Source organism: Neocloeon triangulifer, unplaced genomic scaffold (assembly GCF_031216515.1).
Source record: "Neocloeon triangulifer isolate White Clay Creek 2 clone unplaced genomic scaffold, ASM3121651v1 ptg000002l, whole genome shotgun sequence".
Lineage (NCBI taxonomy): Eukaryota > Metazoa > Arthropoda > Insecta > Ephemeroptera > Baetidae > Neocloeon > Neocloeon triangulifer.
Window position 1 is genome coordinate 3,255,491 of NW_026775545.1, and position 15,325 is coordinate 3,270,815.

The 15,325-nt window shown below is 34.4% G+C and overlaps 1 protein-coding gene across 3 annotated transcripts in view; it reads left to right on the forward strand.

The window, feature by feature from the left end:
• Positions 1-426: 426 nt before the first annotated feature.
• LOC132203028 (transcriptional activator cubitus interruptus) overlaps positions 427-15,325 on the forward strand; it is a 65,403-nt gene continuing 50,504 nt past the window's right edge. For all 3 annotated transcript variants that reach the window (XM_059630456.1, XM_059630464.1, XM_059630472.1), the window contains exons 1-2: positions 427-594; positions 15,095-15,245. In XM_059630456.1, coding sequence (XP_059486439.1) covers positions 15,194-15,245 — 52 coding nt within the window. In that variant the 5' untranslated portion in view covers positions 427-594; positions 15,095-15,193. The remainder of the gene's footprint in view (positions 595-15,094; positions 15,246-15,325) is intronic.

Here is a 15,325-nt window from a genome sequence, read left to right on the forward strand (position 1 = left end):
AATAAATGTTATTTTATAATTTAGATACAATATTAAAAAAGATTTAAAAGTTTAATGGAATTAATAAACAAATCTTCAAACTTTGGAAATTAAGTATTGTAATTATTTTACATAATTATTTTGAGAAATCATTTCTATATTCCCTATAGCAGGACTGAAATTTTTTTTTTAACGGCATGATTGCTTTTTTATGCGTCATTTTATAATTATATATTGTGCCATGTTAATCCGCAAGAAAGAAATTTTGAACTTGCTTCGTTTTTTAATTTACATATTATTTGGCATTTTATTACATTTGGTATAGGTGAGAAAGAAATGAGCGTTGGTGCGTCTGATTGTGAGGCGTGATGCGAGCAGGCGGCCGGTCGGCCCCCTCCCCTGCGGCCGGCCGGCTGGGCCGACGGCTGCCGCGAGAGCGAGCCGCCGTAGTGCGTCTAGCTGTGTCGCCCGACGGACGGACGGACCTACCGAGGAAAATAGAATTCGAATCGAATGCTGTTTTGATTTGTTTTTGTTTCGGACTGCATGCAAATCGCTTTGACAGCAGCCACTCGAGTGGATAAACTCGCGCCACGACGCCGCTGCCGCCGCCGCGTGAGTAAAAATGCGTTTGACTCTTTCGAGCCGCGGCGTGTGATTTGCATGTGTGCCGCTGATTTCGGTGTTTTGTTGTTTGTTGCTGCACGTGCGGTGCAATTATTTTGCTCCAATATACGCGCCGTGCTGCGATCTTGAAAAAGGGAAAAGTTCGTTTTTGAAACTCGTATAGGCAAAACAATTGTCTTTTTTTCCTTTCTTCTTATAACTGGTGGTGTGAGAAAAATCTAAATATTGAGATCAACTTGATAGCTCCAGGAAAATCTTATTAATCTGCATTCAGTTTAACATCACAGATAATTTGATTTAATAGTTCAATATAATTTACTTTTGAAATTTTTTATTTTTTATTAATGGTCAGGAACTTGATTAAATTAATGCCAAATATTTTAAATTAATTGATACGTTAAAAAATGGTTAAATTTTCTTATCCATTTTTGAAAATGATAGAAATATTGACAATTAATGATTCTTGAAAAATGAAGTGTTTATAAGAGAGGGTTATAATATTTGAATTTGATTTCTCTCTATTTTTCAACCTTGAAAAATATGCAATTTTTTGAAAATTTTGTATAACTCTTGAAAATATGAAAAACATTTTGTAAATTTTATAATTCTTAAAGCTTACATTAATATTACAAAATACTTTTCTATTCTTGTCAATCAGAAATGAAAAAATTAAAGAAATCATTTTTCACTATAGCACTAATTCCCGTGATAAGTTTTACGAAAAAAAAATACTGGTTTCAATTGCGGCATAATTTTGATTTATTTATTATTATTATTTTTTTTTTTGTAATGGAACTATATGATGAAAATATTCTAAATTATGTGCATACTCATTACGTTATGTTATTTAACCACGTGACCGTTCGCTCTCATGAAGAGTCTCAAGTCACGCACAATATATATAAAATTCAACCTCCGTCCGACACATGGACCTAAGTTGTTGGCTCAGCACAATTGCGTGGGCGAGAGGAGGATGAGCATCACCAGAAAACAGAACTGGCATTCACCGCCTAAAATAACACACACAACATCTCTCGCCATCAGTTATACATTTTTTTCTGACTGCGCCGAGATTTAGATGGTGTAGATCGAGAAAAGATGATGCGCTACTCTTATGGACGCGTACCTAACTTGAGATGCGCTGCACGTGTTGCGAGGCTATAAGCGCAGCATCATCAAAAGAACACAGATTTGAAAGATGTCCATTCAGTAAAAGAGCGCGACCATAAGGCATTATTACGCCTTCTTTAATCTTCGTCCGGCTAATTCTCAATTCTCTCTCTCCGGCGGTTTTGGACCATTTGGTCGCCTTTTACATCTGACGTCGTATTTTCATTTAATAATTTTGATACAATGAAGAACTCTGTATATGATCTAAAATTATTATATTCTATTTTCATTTCATTGCTGAGTATTATATTCACATTGTAATAATTTTATAATTTCAACTAAAACCATGCAATTTTTAAAATTAACAACCTCTTTCCTCAGTCGTTAAAATATTTTCATCAATCGAACCAATTTACTGATGCTATTTGCAACCGCCTATTTGTATAATTGTTATTTTATGCATCAAAAAGTTTTTTTTTTAATTAAGAAAATTATTACTATAAATTATGAAAGAAGATGAAAATAAATTTAGTTTATAAAATTTTATTTAATAATATTTATTAATTAATTAATTATTCAATTTAAAATAACTAATACCAGGGTTTATACTTCGAAATACTAAAATTTAATATATTTAAATATATCTAAATTTATTTTTTAATGTTTACTGAAAAGCTTTTTCAGAACATGTAGTGATTCTCCTCTCTAAGTGTTGTTTTTCTTTTAATTTATAACTTTTTGAATATTTTTATGATGAATCTCGATTTGTCTAGAGTTTGCCTTGTGGTACACCTAGAAACTACATTTGCAACTAATACATTTAAATTCATTAACTTTTAAATACAATTAATCTTCCAATTTTTTCTACTTCATAATTCCATTAAAAAACTGCAGGTTTTTTTAACTGCCACTTCCTTACCTCACAGGGCGTCCTGCATAAATCTGCTTGTGCGTCGATTTTTCATCCCTTATTCTTCTTAAATTCTCCCCTTTTTTTATTGTTTTAACCTCGGATCGAACGTTGAAATTTCCAACGCAGCACGCGGCACTTCTGCATGTGTTCAGATCACGTGGAGCGAGCCGCGAATTTGCTCTCTCGTCGGTGTTTTATTTGTAGATTAACGACCGCAAATAAATACTTGCCGAGCTGTTGATGATTTTGTCATTATTTATGCAAATGAAAGGGCGAGTGAGCGCGATTTCACACTTGAACGACTCCATTCTTGCCGATATTTGTGACTCCAGCGGGGGTCAAAACAATTGCGTAACAGCAAAAAAGAGGGGGGTCGCGGCTGTTGGACAAACAGCACAGCAGCATCTCGCATTTTCTTTTCTATCTCGAAGAATCCAATTTTATGCAAATATTTTAGGATTCCAATTTAAAAGAGTCAAAAATATAAGCACTAAGTATATAATCAATAATAACATGATGTAATTAAATTAAATTTTTTATTTAATTAAAAGTAAAAAAATGGTTGTTAATTAATTTAAATAAGTTATGTTTATTTATTTAATACATTTTTTTTTATTTTTTTTTTTATATTAAATTTATTAATTTTTACAAGGCTTTTTCAGTTAGGCTTATATTCAAAATTTGTCATACCTTAACTTTAAAATAAATGAAATAACATTAATTACATAAATAATAAATAATTTTTACGGGAAATTGAGGAAACTATCAGAATTGTAAAATTTATCATTGAAACGTTCAGTTATACTCAAAAATTTCAATATCTGTTGCTATGGTTTAAATTATAATAAGGTAAGGTTATAAACTATGAAAACGAAATATTATTAAATTTTTTTGAATTCCTTTCAAATATTTATTTTGTTTTTGTTGTATTTGAAAAATCATTACTTATTTAATAGCTGATTATGTAAAACTCGGTATATAACTATAGTATATTCCAAACTATATTATTTGCAAAGCGCTTAATCGTCAGTCTGCCGCCGTACTTCCGTCTTGAAGAGTCGTCGGCACCTCTCTAACGCTTACTTGTTATTGAAATCAAACACGCTTTTTAATCGTTTGTAATACGAAGAACCACAATCGATCTCCACACGCAGATCAAATAAATAAGCCAACCAATTTCCTGCGTGGCCTTTTTTCAATTCAATTCCAAAAACGTTTGACGCGCGTGCATGCCATGTTTTTGTAATTTTGCAGCACACAAAACTTTTATATGCGCGCCTCTCTAATGTACGTATGTGAAAACTCATATAATTTTGTGCCGACGCATCGAAATCGCCGAATTATGGAAATCATCGCCGGCTCTTTGATGGCGAACATATGCATAAAATTTGAATATTTAATTGCTCCGTGTTTGTGCTCAGGCCTGAATTACAAATTTTATGCTATATTCGTGTGTGGAGAGTTGGAAAACGAAAATCGCCGAAGAATAGGGATATGGAGGCATCAAAGGAGAAAGAGAGTTAATCGTTTAATTAGCCAGAGCTATAAATTTTAATCAAACTGCTGCCGCCGCGGAAGATGTCAAGAGACGGGAGCTGCAAATTGCTGGCGCTTCAGGGAAAAATGAATAAAATGTGACGGCTTAATTTTCTCTCCTCCTCTCTGCCTGCAACTGAAAAAAGAGTTAAAAGTGTCAGAATTTTTTGATAAATTTGTTAATAATTTTCAACCAAAACGCTCTGTAATTTTTTAAGCTTTTCTGCATCCCGCAGCTGCAGTTATTAAAATTCAGCAGATGAAATTTAATAAGAAATTAAAATGAAATATCTCCAAGTTTTTACAGAAAACCTGTTGATCAACTTAACAATTAAAAAGTACTCTTTTTATTTCAATTTTGTAATTAATTCACCTTTAAAAATTGACCTTCCCATTTAACTTTAATCCGATTCTTGATCATATATAAATATTTTGTTAAATGGAAAAAACCAGCAATAATATTAATAATCATTTCATTTTCAACATAGTGAATACTAAAATCCCTGTTAAAATTATACCAAAATGCAATTAGCTTCATCTTCATCTTACATGAATATTTCTTCAAGCATTAGACACGTTGATTAGTTGATAAAATTTAAATAAATATTGCATGCAGTCTTGCAAAAAAATATTGAAATCTCATATAAATTAAAAAGGTACTAGAGTTAAATCTTCTTGAAAATTGGAAGAAATTGAAATGAAATTAATTATTCTTTTTTCCAGTGTTTACTTTTATTTTTAAGTTGTAGCCACCCAAATTTAATTTTTACATATTAATTAAAAACACTGAGTTTTGATGTCCAACTTAAATATCATTTGCAATATTTTTACAAGTTGTGCCCAAGAATAAAAATTGAATTAATTTATATAGAAGGATCAACAGATTTTCCGGGCGTGCTGCATGCGGTTGGGGCTGAAATCACCCCCGGTGGTTGATCGGATCACCGTGTGCGTCGTCGATCGAAGCCATTAGCGGGGCGCTTCCATCCCCGGCGGTGAAATAAAACGCTCGATCCGTTTGAGCTTTTTGTGAGCGCGAGACGCAAAAGGTTTAATTGGCGCTGGTCTGATCGCATCAGATCAGCGGGCCGAGCGGCCGTTTTCCGAGAGCGATGCAGCTTTTGGCGCTGCACAATGCGTGCATATGGCACACGGGCGCGCGGGGATTAGTGTTTGTAATCCCCTAAGCAGGCAAGGTGACCCATTTATTGCCAACAGCTTTTACAAGCCGCTTTTCTGCGGCTGACTCTTTGGAAATTCGGTCTCTCTCGCAGCAGCAGCCGTGAGCTTTTGTGGTTGGCCAACCGCTTTTCGATCGACCCAAAATTTTGTAATGATAAATTAATTTTGTTTATTTGCACATTGTGGTATAAAAATCATGTTGAATAAAATTATTTGTTAAAATCTAGAGTAATTTTTGTAAAAAACTGCACCCGTATGTAGCACTAGAAGTACTTCGTTTAATCCCTATACCTTAATTCATTTCTTTTGAGAAACTAATTATTTCATTTAATGTTGTGGATTTTTTTTCTGCATTAACGATCATTTTGAATAATTCAATTTATATTAACAATTTCATTAATGACCCATCTTTAAATTATAAAGACACTACGTATAAGTGCAAGAATCCGAGAACAATTGAAGTAAACTACGATGGTATTTATCCAATTAATCTTCTTGGGAAACGACTATAAAATTTACAAATTTTTACAAGAGTAAAAAGTTAAACACTTTTTCTTTTCTAGGTATCAAAAAATTGAAAATAAAATTTACCCTATTCATATTAATACAAAAAGTATAAAATAAAATTTATAATATATTAAACTACGAATAAAAGGTTTTTTTAAATACAAAATTTTAAAATTTCCCTAGTTAATATGCTAAAATTAATTAACTGTAGTATTTGATGCATTTAGTATAAAAAATTAAAAATTCTAAATTAAATCGGAAGTTTGTTTTCTGTTTTTTATATGGTTGATACGATGATAAGCCACAGTCATTTTCTTAAAACAGAGAAAAGGATAATTTTTTTATTGAAGAGCACATTGCACCAATGGCGTCTAATTTTAAAGCATATCATACCACTGCGTATTAATTTAAGTAAAGCCTTTTTATGTTTTTTTTTTTCATGTGAGCGAAGAGAAGAGCCGCGACCATAAAAGCTTCTCCTTATATTCAAACGGCGTCTTCTTTAGCTCTCCGACGCGTTTTTGTCGCCCGAGGAATTTGGCGTCCGAAAGAAGGCAAGGCGACGAATATTTATGCGCGGCTTTTAGACCGAATTAATACATAAAATTGCTATAGAGGGAAAGAAGAAGGAGGCACACGATTAGCATCGCAATTAGGCCCCTGAGCGTCTTTTCGATACGTTGTTTTAAATTCCATGAAGTTTCAGAGCAATAAATTTGACGAATTTGCATGTCGGTTTGAGTGTAAATTTTGTGCTCGGTCATCCCTGTAATTGGCCAAATATTTGGACGAGCCAGCAAATAACATCACGGAAAAGGAAGATTATAATTTCGCGTGTTAAATTTGCATCAGCTGCTGTTATATTATTTTTTTTTCTCGGCGGCCGGCGGAGTGTTATTATTAATATTAAGCAGCCAGATGACGAGATAATCACCTTTGGGGAGTGCGAAACTCACAGCCAACTTTATCATGCACGACATCGTAATTTTATTGCCCTGTATTTCGTATCACATATAAAAATATAATGCGTGCTCCGCGATAATAATCGAGTATGTTCATATTTTCTTTTACGGGTCGAGACGAGAAAAGTCTGCTGAGAAAATTACTGTCCATGCTGGCGGACATGAAAGGGCAGGATATGATAAGGTAGCATTCTTGCTAAATGAATCAATCAGTTAGGAAAAAAATTGAACATTTGCACATAAAATAAATTAAGAATTTTTATTAAAAGAAGGTTTATGCATATCTAAAATATTCCAGAATAAGTTTTTTGGGTTGGAACTACTGATATAAATTACTAATATTTTTAAGTCAAAACTCATGATTTAAAATATTTAGAACTTTCACTGAGAAGTATGACTTATTTTCCTGTCTTATTTCAGTACAGTGTTCATCCAAGCTTATTTACACGGTCACTTTTATCTTTTATCTCATTAAGATAAATACCAAACGGATTTTCTCTGGAGAAAAGTGGTTGGTGTGCACTGGATAGAAAATCCTTCTGCAAGCATAAAAAAAAACCAGCAGGAGTCCTCTCGAAATATGGATGAATCGTATAATTTATATTATTTAATTTCCAACAAAGCATTTTTATGAAATTAAAATGAAAACACGCCGTTTCCATACAGAAATGTCTGTGCAAATTCACGAGGAAACGGGAAAAAGGCAGTGGAGCGAGAGCCGCGCTGGAGATAAGAGAGCTGCTTATTGACATAATGGAATAATTTTCCAGCAGACTTGGCCAAACCAAAAGCGGTGCATCCGAAGTCGGAGGGAATAAAAAATTAAGCTGGAACAAAAATGAGTGATTGAGATGTATCGCAGCGCGGTGAGATTGGCGTGCAGTGGAGCAGAACCAAATACGCCAAGACCATCTTGAGCGAGACTCTTACTTTAATGGCCATCGGGACACATACACCTTTTATTATGTACGTCCTTATGTAATTTACGTCTCAATTACTTCACGCATGAGCCCGACACGAAATCGCCTTCCCGCACCGCACACCACCATCCTCGGCTCTTCCACAGATCAATCTTTTGTGAATCTCCAGAATCGTTTCGCTTCTCAAGAGAGAAGGCATCGCACGATCGCTCGTCCCCAGGGGAGGAATATCGCATTATTAAACATTGAATTCATTCAATAGCATTCCGCGAAGTCGTTTGAATTTATGATTTTTTGAATGAGCAACTTTTCATTCCGGTATTTATTCATTTTTGCCGCTGCAATGAACCAATATTGTAAAAAATTAATTTTAGATGCTTAACCTGAACAAATATATTTCCGACCTCTAGTTTAAAAAAAACATCTATTGGGAATCTTAGTTAAATTTATGTGTGTACAAATTTTTTAGGTTTAAGTTTGTAAAACACACAAAAAAATCAGGTGTTTAGTTATTTAAAATTTTGAGATATTATATATTGAAAAAAGGCAGGGGATCGTTTTTTAAATTTTATGCTTACGAAGATAATCTATTACTTTGTATACAATTAAAAATATTTACTATTCGGATTAATTAATTTTAAATATGTTCAAATTTTATTAAAAATGGTGTCGGGTGTTTATCCAATAAGTTACATAAAATTTAGCTATTTTTATTATCTGGAGTAATTTTAAACCATAAAATTGTTTACTTTAAAATATTTTTAAATTCAGTTGACAGAGGCGCAAAGTTATTTATTGAACCAGGACTAAGCAAGTTTTTGAAACCAATTGTGGAATTCTTGTAAATAAAATAAGATTAAATATTAGGAAATAACATAAGCTATCAAATTTATTGTAAAATTATAATTTTTATTTATCTATTTTTTTATATTAAATTTTCGTCACATAGCTTTTTTTTAATTTGCCCTAATCTGGCTGTGGTTAATATATTTTATGAAAATATCAAATTGGTAATTTTTACGATCAACTTGGATCGATAACATTAAAAAGTTAAGGAATGTTAACTTTGTTTCCGCTCAAAATGTTGCAAAAGAAATCACACAATACCACACACAATGCAAAATCCAAGGCGAGTCTCTCCTTTTCCGTTGCTATTTAGCTGCAAACATACACTTTTTCCTCGTTCGAAGAGGAAAATCCCATTGAGTACAAACCAAAAATAAATAGCATTATTACCTTTATAACAAGCCGAACGAATGAAGACATCAAATATTAGAAAACCGCAGACTTGTTAGACGTATACGAATTGTCAGTGCGGTTCACCTGCATAAAAATCGTATCTTGCGAGTTATAAAACAGCGCGCGGCACACAAAGCAGCGGCCCTTTTGATATTTCCGCGAGGTTTGTTATAATTGCATGTTGAAAGAGACGAGCGAGCGAGAGATAGCCAGAGACGGACGTTTATTATAAAGATATTACAGCTCCCACAAAGCGGCTGTGTGCGTTTTCTTCCTCTTATGGCGCTGCTCGGTGGCTGTTTGCATGCCCACAGCAATAATAAGCTGATTATTTGCCTGAATATTTGAGGGAAAAAAATTCCTTTCGTGCGGCGGCAAAAAAAATTTGGTTGCGTCTTAGAGTTTACAACGTGAGATAGAGGCATTAGGACAGGAGATCGTAATCATTTCTGCGCGCCAAAGATATAATTGAACGTGAAAAAAAATCAGAAATTCCAGCAAAAAGCTAAGACGAGAGGTGAAAATGTTGATTGGTGAGGATTTATTTTAATGAGCTTGTGATAAAATAATCATGTAATTTAACTCAAAAATTATCTCGCCGAGAGTACTTAAAAATGCATAGATAAATATTAACAATTTATTATTAAAAACTATTGAACAGCGTTTGAAGAAAATGTTTTAGTTTCAAGCCACGGCTTCAACAAATTGCATCAAATTTTTCCTTTAAAATGGTCAATGCATTAGCCTTAAAATTTATTTATGTAATTAGCTGTTTTAAAGAACTTAATCACAATGAAGTAAATTAGTAATTAATATGAATATTAAATTATTGGTTTTGAATTATTTTACAAAGCTACATATGATTTTCTTTTTGTGTTAATTATTAATTGGTATTTAAGTGTGAGACAACTTTCCTCAATTTCAAAGTTGATAAACGATCATTACTTAAGGGAACTCTTGAAGCTTACTAAAAATAAAGTTATTTTCTATTACAAGTTTCCAACCCACTTTGTAAGGGAATTTTCCACAACATTTTATCAAATTAATTAAATGCCCTCTTCGTTGACAAACTGGTTCCTGCATGGAAAGCAAAAGATGTGAAATATTTTGCCCACAAAGATAAGATCGAGAATCCCAATAAAATTTGAGAAATTTCGAGTATATCCCATTTCATCTCGGCAAAACACTTTTATGGCATACGGGCATTTTTCACGTAAACCGTCTCACCTGGAGTTGGAAAAACGTAAAAAATCTTCCTGTCTCTTCAGGGGCTTCAAGCTAACCTTAAATCTCGCGCGCATATTTCAACGTTTTACCACGAGCATCGCAGAATAGACAGATAATATTATAATGTAGTTGCTCGCGGTGCCCTCAAAGAAAGGAGGTTTTCGACTGCGAAAAGCGAGTAACTGATCTGGCCCCGTGATAGCCATACACACCGGCCCTTTACATTATAATGCGGAGACGCGGCAAGTATGTGCAGCTTTATGTGTATTTGCTCATGAGCTACTTTCCAGCAGCCGCGATAGACATCTTAATATTCACTACCTCGTCGCTTATTAACTCGCCGTGTACATTCGCGCCGAACATTTTTGACAAGCGCGACCCTTTTTCGTCATTAACGTGTGCAAAGTCGGCGCAATAATTTTTGCACGCGAATCTCCGTCGAGATAACGAATCTGGCCGAAGAGAGTTAGAGGGCAGGCCAGTTTCCTCTTGAGCTGCCGCGTTTTCAAGCAGATCCCTCGTCTGTTACTATTTAAATTATAAAAGAGAGAAAAAAAAATTAGCAAGACTTCTCTTTTGGTTTTGGCTAAGGTTGTTACTTAGCAGTAGATTTAATCTGGGCTCGTCTCTATCCATCTGGTTTTTACAGACAACAGAGGGAAGAAGACATAAAATAACTAGAAATAATTTATGAGGGAAATTTACCGTGGATTCAGAAACTGAGCCTGGAAAGAAGAAAATGCTCTGAAAACGGATTTAAATGTAACAATTTCAACAACTCTTTTTATTTAAGAAATCTAAATTCTTTTAAAGCAGATAAATAGAGATAAAATTACCGTTTTTCCCAAATTAATTTCTTTGAAATTTCAGAACATTAGTTTCCTTGCTTATTGTTCCACATTAAATTTCTTTGAAGAAGTTGAGAAATTTAAAACAGAAAATTGAATTAACAATGATTATCAAAAACTTTTTTTATAATATTTAAGAGCGAACACTTCCTTTGACAAAATTTATGTGCCAAAATTTAGTAATTTTAAAAATTAATCAGCTGTAGACCTGCCAAAAGAGAATATTAGTTTCTTAAAACTTATAAATAAAATAAGTTATTAAATTATAATTTGCCAAAAAAATTAAATTTTTTAACTTATCAAGGGGAAATATTTTGTTGAGCAGAATTTAAAAGCTGTTTGGCGCAGCAGTTTTGCCTCGCGAGCAAGAAGTACTGCCGAGGCGCGCTGGAGAGTCCATAAAAGCATAATACGGTGCGCAAACAACAAAACGACCCGGGAATGGAATCATGCATGTGTGCGCGCTGCATTATTTTATTTCGCCTCGCAGCGTGCATGTTATTAATTCCCAGCCGCAGCGACTTTTCGAAATGCAAACACCTCGATCTCGCTCTCGCTGGAAATCACGTTCTCATTTATTTTTCATACCTCCCACGGTCGGTTTACCTCTCGGAGGTGTGCACGTTAATAAAATGGCCTGCGCTGCACGCGGCGAATAATTGCAAGATGCACTCACTCCCCGCGAGAGACGTTGATTTATCGCTTGTGATTACTCAATTAAACTCTGCTCTTGAGACTGACTGACTTGCCTCGTCTGCGGAATTGCGTGCCGCGCGTTGTTTTATGCACAAAAGGAGAATCTGCAGCTATTTATATTGCAGCGGCACTTTGTCAAAGAAAGGGAAATTAACATGTAAAGATGTTACAGTCAAAGTTGAAAAAAGATAATTAACAGAGAGTTCAGCTAAAAAATAGGACGCAGAAAAATACCTAAAAATTTAATATTTAATTAAAAAAAATAAAATTACCAAAATTGCAGATTTTTTACTTTTCATTTATTAAATGTATAAATTTATGTTCCAAGAGAAAAAAAAATGGATTATGTAGGTACTTTTGATATAATTTCCCATTGAATCAATTTATTGTCTCTCAATTAAATATTTCCTCTCTGATCATCAGTTAATAAGAAAATTACTGGCCGTCCTTCGTTCCTTCCTCGCTCTTTCCATGTTTTGTTATGATTTATTCGAAAATTGAAATTATTCAATCGCTGCCTTTTTCCCATAGCCGAGTCGTGCAGCCAAAGCTGCTCAAGAAAAACACACACACACAATATTTAGATATATTTCAAAGCCCACGACCGACGGACCGAACCTGAGCTGAAACAATAATGTGGCTGACGTGCATGGCTGTAAGAAGGAATAAAGAGATTTCTCTCTTATTCTGAAAAGGCGAGCTCGCCCTGAGAGGCTAGGGCCCGCCTCCCAGGGGTCACCCGACCGAGGTTAAGGTCGTGCCGCCTCCCCCACTGCACCCCCTGCAGACGTCCCAGTCGAGTCGTGATGCTCTTCAGGCATCTGCTGGAATTGTTTGATTTCTTCATTAACATTTGATGTTCGGATTGCTCTTCTTAAATTTTTGTTTCAATTAGTAAAACTTGATATAAACCGAAATCAGAAAATATTTTACTTTTTTCTTTGAAGTAGTTAATTTTCTATTTAAAAATTTGAAAAAATAGAGTCTCATAATTATACCAATAAATTACCTAAAATTTATTAAATTTATAATCAATAATGGTGACTTGTGGTAATTTAGAGAAATTGTGTAGCAAAAAAATAAATAAATATTTTCAAACTTACCACTAAAATATTTTTCGTTAAGAGATTTAGAGATTTTCAATGTGACTGCCTTTTATGGACTCTGATGGCCCATTAGAATCAGATATGCAACAGGAACGGTCCAAAAACCGCCCATCATTGTATATAAAATTGCAAATCGTAATAACCGAAACTGACGCAAATTGAGGCCCATTGTGTTTTTTCCTCGTAATTAAAAAGTCAAAGGCGGGCCGTCGCCTCGTCTATCGGTGAAATTCACTCGCGGCTCGCTCTCAGGGCGCAAACTAATCAGCAATGCTGATGAAAGGGCTGGGCCTGATCAGGGAATTAACAGCAAAAACTGGTTTGCTCTTTAACATCGGCTCGACCGAGCACAAAACTAAAATGAATATGTACGCCGCGTACACTTATATACTCCCAACAGCCCGTGGTGAGCGAACGAAAAAGGATTTTAGGCGGAATACATTATTATTTTCACCGCTTTATCGCTGCTAGCCAAGACGGATGGCTCTATTTCACATACCCAATCACGCCCGAAATCGTCAGCGACGCATTTCCGTCAAGGTTCGCAGTAATGGGTTTTTTTCTCAGAAAGCTTTAATAGCATAACCTCTAGAAAGGTTTTTAAAATAGTGCACAAAAAATGCATAAAATGTGCAAAACACGAAAGTATGCAACCTGCGTCGCACCCGCGTTGAACAGGCTGCAGCAGCACGAAATCTCCCTGTTTTGAGGGGGCCACAAATAGGACGTTGACAAAATCTGCCACCTGGAATTTAAGAAAATAGAAAAAGATAAAAACTTTAAATTTTGTATAAAAAATTTAAAGTTTTTAAAACTTTTAAAGAATAATTTATTGCGCAATTCATTTTTTTTTTAATTTCATAATTATTATTTTAAATTTTTATATTTTTATTAATCATTTTTATCAAACCTTTTCTAATAAAACTATTTTTTTTTTGCATTGTGCATATCATTGATTGACAATGCTTTAGTTCCTTCGTTGTTTTTTAATAAATAATTATATTTATTTATTAATTCTTTCTCAAGATATCTCTGGCAGTTTATCTTGAAAGAAATTAAATTTAAACTTTTGTGAGGACGTGGCTTATAATCACAATATTATTTTATTTTTCACCTATTTGACATGCAATTAGCTTTAATCAAGTCAATTAAGCACATCTTTCAGAAAAAAACTTTTCAAGCATTGTAGACTCCAAAATTAAAGAAAACTTCTATTTTCAATTGAAAACTTGTTCTTACAAATAATCGCAAATAATTTTAGATTATTAAATTAAATTTAGTAGTAATATCTCCGTCCTTATGAAATTGCATGTAATATTTAAATTCAGCACCTTAATTTTGTGTGAATACCATTTAGTTAAATTTATTGACGGATTTTTCAAATAAATAAAATTATATCGAAATTTAAAAAAGCCTTTGTGCTTTTCCTTCATAATAATGTCATTGTTCATTAATGACTCTATAAAGAAGGAATTCTATGATTAACAATTAAAGAGATCACATGTGTTTGTATCAAAATGCGAAATTACATCACATTACAAGGAGTGAGAGGAAAAACTCGATTTAATTATTTATTCCATCAGGTGTTCGGCGCTGCAGCAAAAAGCGTGCGCGGCAGCCTTTAATTAAACTATCAGCATCGGCCGCGCGGAGATTGCTGCTTTTTGCGCGAGTGCACCGACAGCCTCTGCTCTTTTTGTGCGCGATAGATAATTAAGGGCCCACGCTGCGCCCGCCGAAGCCGTTGTTGTTGTTCGCTCGCACCGTCGCGGCGCCGCTGCTCGCGGACACTTTAATTCCCGAGAGCTCTCTGTGTTTGAAAAGCGCCGATTCACTTAACAATCGCCGGGCGAATGAGCGACGAGACTGACGAGAGAGAAGAAGAAGAAAAAAGAACCACCTGCGTGCACTCGCTCATTAGAGTCATCATCCGTTGTTGAACCTTTGATTAGCGCGTCACGTGACCTTTAAGGCGCAGAGGTGGCCAAATGAAGACGTTTTCACTGCCCACGGCGACGATTACCATTACAGCATTATTGAACATGCGAAATTGCATGTTGGCCCAAAAGAAATTTTTTATTCCATTTTCTTGCTTCAAGAGCAATAAAATATTAAGATTCACATTTTATGTTTATCTACATTTTTTATATTTAATTTTTATATTTCATTAAAATTTTAATTTAGTCTATTTATATGTTTATCCCTGTTAAATTCTAATGTCTTGTTTTTGTTTTGTTCGCAGGAAATGTCTTTGACAATCGGTGTTGAAGTGCGTTAAGGGTCCCTTTTGGGCCCGAAGTGATGCAGCAGAGAAGAGCAACCCTTATTTTTAGTGAAGTGGATGACGGCCCAGCTGGACTCATTTCTGCTGCGAATGGAGCCTTCTCATTTCGGTAATTATTTTTCTTTGCCTTTCATCCGCCTTTTGAAATAAGAATATGTAGAAATCGTGGCATGTGCGCATCTAATTAAT